Source organism: Dromiciops gliroides, chromosome 3, assembly GCF_019393635.1.
Source record: "Dromiciops gliroides isolate mDroGli1 chromosome 3, mDroGli1.pri, whole genome shotgun sequence".
Lineage (NCBI taxonomy): Eukaryota > Metazoa > Chordata > Mammalia > Microbiotheria > Microbiotheriidae > Dromiciops > Dromiciops gliroides.
The window spans coordinates 668,058,976-668,067,529 of NC_057863.1; the positions used below are offsets into that span (position 1 = coordinate 668,058,976).

At 40.6% G+C, this 8,554-nt stretch overlaps 1 protein-coding gene across 1 annotated transcript; it reads right to left on the bottom strand.

Annotated features, from left to right (window-relative positions):
- Positions 1–7,295: 7,295 nt before the first annotated feature.
- Positions 7,296–8,450, bottom strand: LOC122749606 (zinc finger protein 286A-like). The gene has a single exon (XM_043996052.1). It carries the CDS (start codon positions 8,448–8,450, stop codon positions 7,866–7,868), a length of 585 nt encoding a protein of 194 aa, XP_043851987.1. The 3' UTR covers positions 7,296–7,865.
- Between the last annotated feature and the right edge of the window lie 104 nt (positions 8,451–8,554).

Here is an 8,554-nt window from a genome sequence, read left to right on the forward strand (position 1 = left end):
CTACCTGAAATTCAGCACCTGCATCCTAGATTTCACCTGCCACCTTTGGAAGTGGGACATCCTGCCCCGGAGTCAGAGGAGGATGACTTGTTCTTTCCAGTCACCTCCAAACTCTCCTTTACTATTCATTCCATCCATTTATCACCAGCTTCAGATCTTGAAGTCTGGGTCATTAAGGAGTTCAGAGCCTGACCCATAGCTTCCTCTCCACCTCAATCCTTGGAGAAATCAAGACATGCATTAGCCTCCTCTCAAACACCAACCATTCTTGAGCCTCCTTACCTCTCATGACAGCTTCTTCCCTCCTTCCTTGGGTTCTGCCCACAGATAGGTGAGGTGTTCAATCTCATCATCCTTGAAAGTACTTCTTCCCTCCCAAAAAACCAAAACAAACAAAAAAAGGGGGCAGCTAGCTGGCGCAGTGGATAGAGCACCAGTCCTGGAGTTGGGCGGACCTGAATTCAAATCTGGCCTCAGCCACTTGACACTTAAATATCTGTGTGACCCTGGGCAAGTCACTTAACCCCAATTGTCTCACCAAAAAAAAAAAAAAAAAAAGGTAATCCTCTTTCTCCTATCCTTCCACCTCTGGCCTCACTTCTTACTCCTACATAATCTTACTTTTCTCACTTCAACAGCCCTAACCCAAGCAAACATCTATGTTTATTGTTCATACCTGCCAGACCCCCAGCCCTGGGCCACCATCAGCCTTCTCCCACACCTACTGCGGCTGCTGGCCCTGATGGAGAGTGGTCCAGCACAAAAGTACATAGCTAATCTTAGCCAGGACCTTGTTGCTATGCAGAAGTTCTTCTCATCTTGTCTTTCTGCCACAGTTCCTGGAGTGACTATTTCAAATGTTCCCTCTCTCCTCAGGGCACCTCTACCATTTCCTTCTCTCCCAAGAGAATCTCATCTCCCACTTTACTAAAGGAAGAGAGGCCATCCAGCGGGGAGCTCCCTGTTCTCCCCGCACTGAGGACTTCCTAAAACTCCTCTTTAGGAGTCTCTCATTCTCCTGTCCTTTGGTCCAGTCTCCAACGATGAGGTGCTCTTCCTTTTTGTCAAATACAAACCCTCTTTGGGTACTCCATCTTCTCGACTCCTGGGAGCTTGCTCCCTCCATCATTCCCCCTCTTTTTTATCCTCAGTTGTTTTCTGAGCCTCCCACAAATAGGCCCGGCCTTCATCACACTCACTATGACCATACCACCTCCTTGATCACTCAGTCCAAAACCTCTTCTCCCTTTCATAGTCTAGAAAAAGTCATCATAGGGTTTTGTGAATGCTCAAAGGCCCCCTCAAGGGGATTGATTGGATTAAGATCATTGATTGGATTGACTGACTTCACTGATTAACTCACTTAAAGTTAATTCAATTAAACCACACCTGCCTGGCCCTTAAGGGGGGGTGGGGTGTGTTCTCAGAGAGTGTGAACTCTGACCTCAACACGGGACCACCCTCAAGTTCAGTGAACCAATGGATTAGGTTGGTGCTAGCCAATTAGCTGGAAACTGTGGAAGGACTGCTTCTCCTGCAGACCCAGAAAAAGCTTCCACACGAGTTACTCCTAAATTAGGCTCTCTGAGGTGCTCGCGGTTGGCAGAGGATTTGGAGGAAGAAGCAGGGCCAGGCTGAGCTCTACTCTCTCCTCTAGGCTAGATAGGCCTTCTGAACTTTCAGAGACATGTGCGCCCTCTTTACTAATATTTAATATGTTTTAATAAATGCTTAATGCCCCCAAACTGGTGCTAAAGTTTCTAATTTATAAGAAACAACTATACTAGAAACCCCAGCTAATTTTCCCTAAACTTGGGACAGAAATAAGGTGACCCACATATAGTTTTACTCGCCATAGCCTATTGTCTCATTTCTCTCCTTACTCACTTTTTCTCCTTTTGCAATGCAGCTTCCAACCCCATCATTTGACTGAAACTGCTCCCTCCTAGGTTACCAGTGATTTTCTTTTTTTCTTTTAAATATATTAAAATTTATTTATTTATTTACTATTTGTTTGTTTGTTTAGCAGGGCAATGAGGGTTAAGTGACTTGCCCAAAGTCACACACCTAGTATGCTTCCAAGTGTCTGAGGCTGGATTTGAACCTCAGGTTCTCCTGAATCCAGGGCTGGTGCTTTATCCACTGTGCCACCTAGCTGCCCCCATCAGTGGTTTCTTTCTTTCTTTTTTTTTTTTCAGTGAGACAATTGGGGTTAAGTGACTTGCCCAGGATCACACAGCTAGTAAGTGTTAAGGTCTGAGGCTGGATTAGAACTCAGGTACTCCTGACTCCAGGGCCAGTGCTCTATCCACTGTGCCACCTAGCTGCCCCATCAGTGATTTCTTTATTGCCAATCCAGGTCCTTTCCCCACTTCTCATTGTACTTAAACTCTCTCCTAAAAAAAAAAAAAGTCAGCCATTGATTAGTAGTTAACCAATGCTTCACACAATCCTGGAACAAAGTGGTGCTGAATAAATGTTTACTGACAGACAGATTTCTCCTTCACCGTAACACTTTCTTTCTAGGACATGTCTTTTTGAGGCTCCTCTTTACACCTGTGACGACTCACAGTCTCCTTTCAGGAAACATTTTTTTTTTTGGGTGGGGCAGTGAGGGTTAAGTGACTTGCCAGGGCCACACAGCTAGTAAGTGTCAAGTGTCTGAGGCTGTTTTTGAACTCAGGTCCTCCTGAATCCAGGGCTGGCACTTATCCATTGAGCACCTAGCTGCCCCCAAGAAATGTTATGTCCTTTGGTTCCCCAAGGCTCTCTTCTGGGCCTTCTTCTCTTCCTTTTTTTTTTTTTTTTTTTTTGCGGGGCAATGGGGGTTAAGTGACTTGCCCAGGGTCACACAGCTAGTAAGTGTTAAGTGTCTGAGGCCGGATTTGAACTCAGGTACTCCTGACTCCAGGCCCGGTGCTCTATCCACTGCGCCATCTAGCTGCCCCTATAAATATTTTTGTACATGTGGATCCTTTTCCGTTTGTATCGTCTCTTTGGGATACAAACCTGGTAGTGGTATTACTGGGTCCAAGGGTATGCACGATCCCATAGCCCTTTGGGCATAATTCCAAATTGCTCTCCGGAATGGTTGGATCAGTTCACAGCTCCACCAAAAATGCACTAGTGTTTCAATTTTCCCACATCTCCAACATTTGTCATTTTCCTTTTTTGTCATTGGCTAATGCCAATCTGATAGGTGTGAGGTGGTACCTCAGAGTTGTTTTAATTTGCATTTCTCTAATAGTGATTGAGAACATTGTTTCATATGACTATAATGTTTTAATTTCTTATTTGAAAACTGCCTGTTCATCCTTTGACCATTTATCATTTGGAGAATGACTTGGTATTCTATAAATTTGATTCATTCTCTCTAAATATTTGAGAAATGAGGCCTTTATCAGAAACACTGGTAGTAAAAATTGTTTCTAAGCTTTTTGCTTTTCTTCAAATTTTTTATAGTTTTGCATTCCAATTTTGTCCTTTCCTCCCCTTACTCCCCCACCCTGAGGTGGCAAACAATCAGATATGGCTATACATGTAAGATTATGTAAAACGTTACCATATTTTTCATTTTGTACAAGAAAGCTTGATTAAAAGAAAAAATGAAAAATAGAATGCTTCAGTCTGCTCCATCATATCAGTTTTTCTTTGGAGGTGGATAGTATTTTCATCAGTAGTCTTTTTGGGATTATCTTGGATCATTGTATTGTTGAGAATAGTTGTCATTCACAGTTCTTCATCAAACAATACTCCTGTCCTCTGTGCACAATGTTCTTTTGGTTCTGCTCACTTCACTATACATCATTTCATACATGTCTTTCCAGGCCTTTCTGAAATCATCCTGCTTTTCATTTCTTATAACACAGTAATATTCTATCACCATTATATACCATTTTGTTTAGCCATTCCTCGATGGGCATTCCTTTGATTTCCAATTCTTAGCCACCACAAAAAGAGCTCTATAAATATTTTGTACAAATAGTTCTTTTCATCTTTTTGGGGATGTCTTTGGGACATAAACCTAGCATGGAATTGCTGGATCAAAATCACAGTTCTATAGCCCTTTAGGCATAGTTCCAAATTGTTCTCCAGAATGAGTTGGATCTTTCACAACTCCACCAACAGTGGATTAGTGTCCCAGCTTTCCCACATCCCCTCCAACATCCAATATTTTCTGTTATTGTTATATTTACCACTCTGATAGGTGTGAGGTATTACCTTCAGAGTTGTTTGAATTTGCATTTCTCTGATCAATAATGATCTAGAGCATTTTTTCCCATATGATTATAGATAGCTTTGATTTCTTTGTTTGACAACTACCGTTCATATTCTTTGACCATTTTCTCAATTGGGGAATGACTTGTATTTTTTTTAATTTGACTCAGTTCTCTATATATTTAAGAAATGAGGCCTTGATTTGTTTCAAAAATTCTTTCCTGGTTTTCTACTTCCCTTCTATCCTGGTTACATTTGTTTTATTTGTGCAAAAGCTTTTAATTTTACATAATCAAAATGATCTATTTTACATTTAATTTTATTCTCTATATCTTCTTTTGTCCTAAATTCTTCCCTTCCCATAAATCTGATAGATAAATGATTCAATTTAATGGAATCAAAATTATCCATTTTGCATTTCATAATGTCTTTATCTCATGTTTGGTCATAAATTCTCCCCCTCTCCATAATTCCGACAAGTAAATTATTCCTTTCCTAATTTGCCTATGGCATCAGCCTTTATGTCTAAATCACATACCCATTTGACCTTATTTTGGTGTATGGTGTGAGGTGTTGTTGATTTCTGCCTAGTTTCTGCTGTACTATTTTCACAGCAGTTTTTGTTTCTTTTCTTAATTGTTCAAGCTGACATTTCTAGTACAATATTGAATAACAGTGGTTGATAGTTGGCATCCTTGTTTCATCCCAATCTATTTGGAATGCTTTGAACTTATCCCCATTATCTATAGTGCTTGCTAATGTTTTACATAGATACTGCTTATCATTTTAAAGAAAACTCCATTTATTCCTATGTTTCTCTAGTGTTTTATTTTTATTTTTTGAGGCAATGGGGGTTAAGTGACTTGCCAGGATCACACAGCTAGTAAGTGTCAAGTGTCTGAGGCCAGATTTGAACTCAGGTCCTCCTGAATCCCAGGCCAGTGCTCTATCCACTGCGCCACCTAGCTGCCCCTCTAGTGTTTTTAATAGGAATGGATGCTGTATTTTGTCAAAAGCTTTTTCTTCATCTATTGAGATATTATATGATTTTGGTTAGTTTTATTATTGATATAGCTAACTATGTTTGTTAGTTTTCCTAATATTGAACCAGCCCTGCATTCCTGGTATAAATCCCACCTGATCATAGTGATAATTACTATAATCTCTTTGCTGATATTTTATTTAGTTTTTGCATCAATATTCATTAGGGAAATTAGTCTATAGTTTCTTTCTATGTTTTAGCTCTATCGTGTTAGGTTTCAGCACCATATTTGTCTCATAAAAAGAATTTGGTAGGACTCACCCTTCACCTGTTTTTTTCCAAATAATTTACATAGTATTGGAATTGTTCTTTAAATATTTGTAGAATCCACTTGTGAATCCATCTGGCCCTTGAGATTTTTTTCTTAGTTCATTGATGGCTTATTCAATTTTTTTTTTCTAAAATGGGCTTATTCAAGTATTTTGTTTCCTCTTCTTTTGATCTGGACAATTTATATTTCTGTAAGTATTCATCCATTTACATTAAATTACCAATTTATTGTCATACAGTTGGCAAAATAGCTCCTAATTATTGCTCTAATTTCCTCTTCACTGGTGGTGAATTCAACCCTTTCCATTTTTACTTTAGTGAAATAATTTTCTTTATTTTTTGTTAAATCTCTAGAATTTTTTTTTTTAGGTTGGGCAATGAGGATTAAGTGACTTGCCCAGGAATCACACAGCTAGTAAGTGTCAAGTGTCCTGAGGCCAGATTTGAACTTAGGTCCTCATGAATCTAGGGCTGGTTTTCTATCCACTGTACCACCTAGCTGCCCAACGCTTTTCATTTTGATCCTGGTAATTTGGTTTTCTTCTTGCTTTTAAGTCAAAGTAACCAAAGCTTTATCTATTTTATTGTTTCCCCCATAAAACCAGCTCTTAGTTTTACTTTTTAATTCAACAGTTTTCCTATCCTTTGATGTTCAGAATTTCTTACTTGGTTCCTCTTCTCTTTCTATCCACCCTCTTACTTGTTGCCTTCATGAGCCCAACGTAGTTTTAATGAACACCTCTGTATAGAGGATTCCCAAGTCTGTGTGTTTTTCTTGAGGTCCAGCCTGTAACACCAACAGCCTGCTGGACATCTTCAACTCTGTTCCCCAGATAAAATCCTAAATCCCTCTAGTCCAGAACAGGGTTTGTTATCTACCCACCCCTCTCCCAACTTCCCCATTTCTTTTGGGGGCACCACTATCCTTCGGTTACCCAGTCCTGTAATTTTGGACTTCTTATCCCTGAGTGGTAGGTGATAGGTAGGTGATGGCTCTTACTGCCTTTAACACCTTTGGGGGGCAGCTAGGTGCACAGTGGATAGAGCACTGGCCCTGGATTCAGGAGGACCTGAGTTCAAATCTGGCCTCAGACACTTGACACTTATTAGCTGTGTGACCCTGGGCAAGTCACTTAACCCCCATTGCCCCCACCAAAAAACAAACAAACAAAAAAACCAACCAACCAAAAAAACCAAAAAAAAACCACCTTTGGAAGGGGGATGGAAGGAGAGGGGGATGGGATTATTTACAAATATTGAATCATTAATTTATCTAGATATGTTTTATAATGTCCTGTCCAGGTGCAAAGAGGAGTTTGGCACCCAAGTCTATGGACATTTTAGCCATGTAGGATCAACGACACTGATACTTAGATAAATCCTCATTTAGTCTGTCACTTCTCTACCTCAAGAGGCCATGGAATGGGGGGAGAAATGTGTGTGTATGGTGGGGGAGGGGAGGACACAAGACACGGAAAGGATTGCTCAGGTTTTGAAACCAAAACTGGATTGAACTACCTGATCTCACAGGTTCCCTTTCCACCTTCTGAATGTTTGTGAAATGAGAGATGAACTTAAGGTTTGGTTTTGGTTTTGTTCTTATTCGACTAAATCCAAGCACAGGGTTAGAGAGTGTAATTGTGATAAGTATATAATGTTGAAAAAATGTCACTGGTGCATTCTCTTATTTGCTGGAAAAAGAAAACTTATTTCACTGTTTTTGTCATGACTAAAGTTTCACTTTTATGAAAAATTTAATAACCAGTTTTTGGAAAGGGCAGTATTAGACAGCTGCTCTTTTAGTTTGTAGACCCACCACCTCACCCCTCCTCCTCAGAATCAAGCAAGTCCATTCCCATTTAGTGGATCCCTGCATGTATTCAATGCAGAAGCTTGCCCTATGGGGACTTTTCCATCACACCCTAGAAACCTCATCCTGAAAGGTCACTTCAGTCCCTGAACTCGCACATGCACACATTACCAGTATCCTGCACTGGGGGTGGGGGTGAGGGAGAGATCTCTTCCAGAACCCCCATTTGAGGAATGAGCCTAGGTCAGCCATCTCTTAATTCCCTACCCTGCTAGACTGCTCTGGACTGTTAGGAACATCCCTCTCAGCCTCTCCTTTCAACTTCCTTGCTCCTTGAGGACAGGAACTATCTTTTCCCTTTCTCCAACATAGTAGGTGCTTAATGAGTGTTTATGGACTATTTAATGACATAGGAAAACAGAGAAAAGAGCGCTAGTCCTGAATGTCCCATCTAGTGGCGCACCATGATGCCAAGTTACAAGATGCCAAGTCTGATGGATGCTTTCTCCCACTTCCACTCTATTTTCAAGGGTTTGCTCCTATATGAATTCTCTGATGTCTTGCAAGAGATGAACCACTGGTGAAGGCTTTGCCACATTTGGTACACATGTAGGGTTTTTCTCCAGTGTGAACTCTCTGGTGCTGTATAAGGCGTGAACTCTGTCTGAAGGCCTTCCCACATTCATTACATTTATAGGAATTCTCTCCCGTATGAATTTTCTTATGTTGATTAAGTGAGGAGCCATTAGTGAAGGCTTTGCCACATTCCTCACATTTGTATGGCTTTTCTCCAGTATGAATTCTTTGATGTATATTGAGTCCTGAAAGGCGAGTAAAGGCCTTCCCACACTCACGACAGTGATAAAATTTTTCTCTCCTGTGAATTCTCTGGTGTTGACCAAGGGATGAGCTGTGGCTGAAGGCTTTGCCACATTCATCACACTTATAGGGTTTTTCTCCAGTGTGGGTCCTCTGATGTACAATAAGAGTGGAGCTATCAAAAAAGGCTCTTTCACATTCATTACATATATAAGGCTTCTCTCCAGTGTGGCATTTCTTATGCTTAATCAGGGATGTGCTAATGTTGAAGGCCTTCCCACATTCATGCATTTATAGGGTTTCTCTCCTGTATGAACTCTCCGGTGTTTCAGTAAGTTGTGAAACCCAGATAAAGCCTTTCCACATTCATCACATTTAAAGGGTAACTCCCCACT

Excerpts from the sequence above, each read along its gene's own strand:
- LOC122749606 (XM_043996052.1), bottom strand. The coding sequence starts at position 8,450 with ATGCATGAATGTGGGAAGGCCTTCAACATTAGCACATCCCTGATTAAG.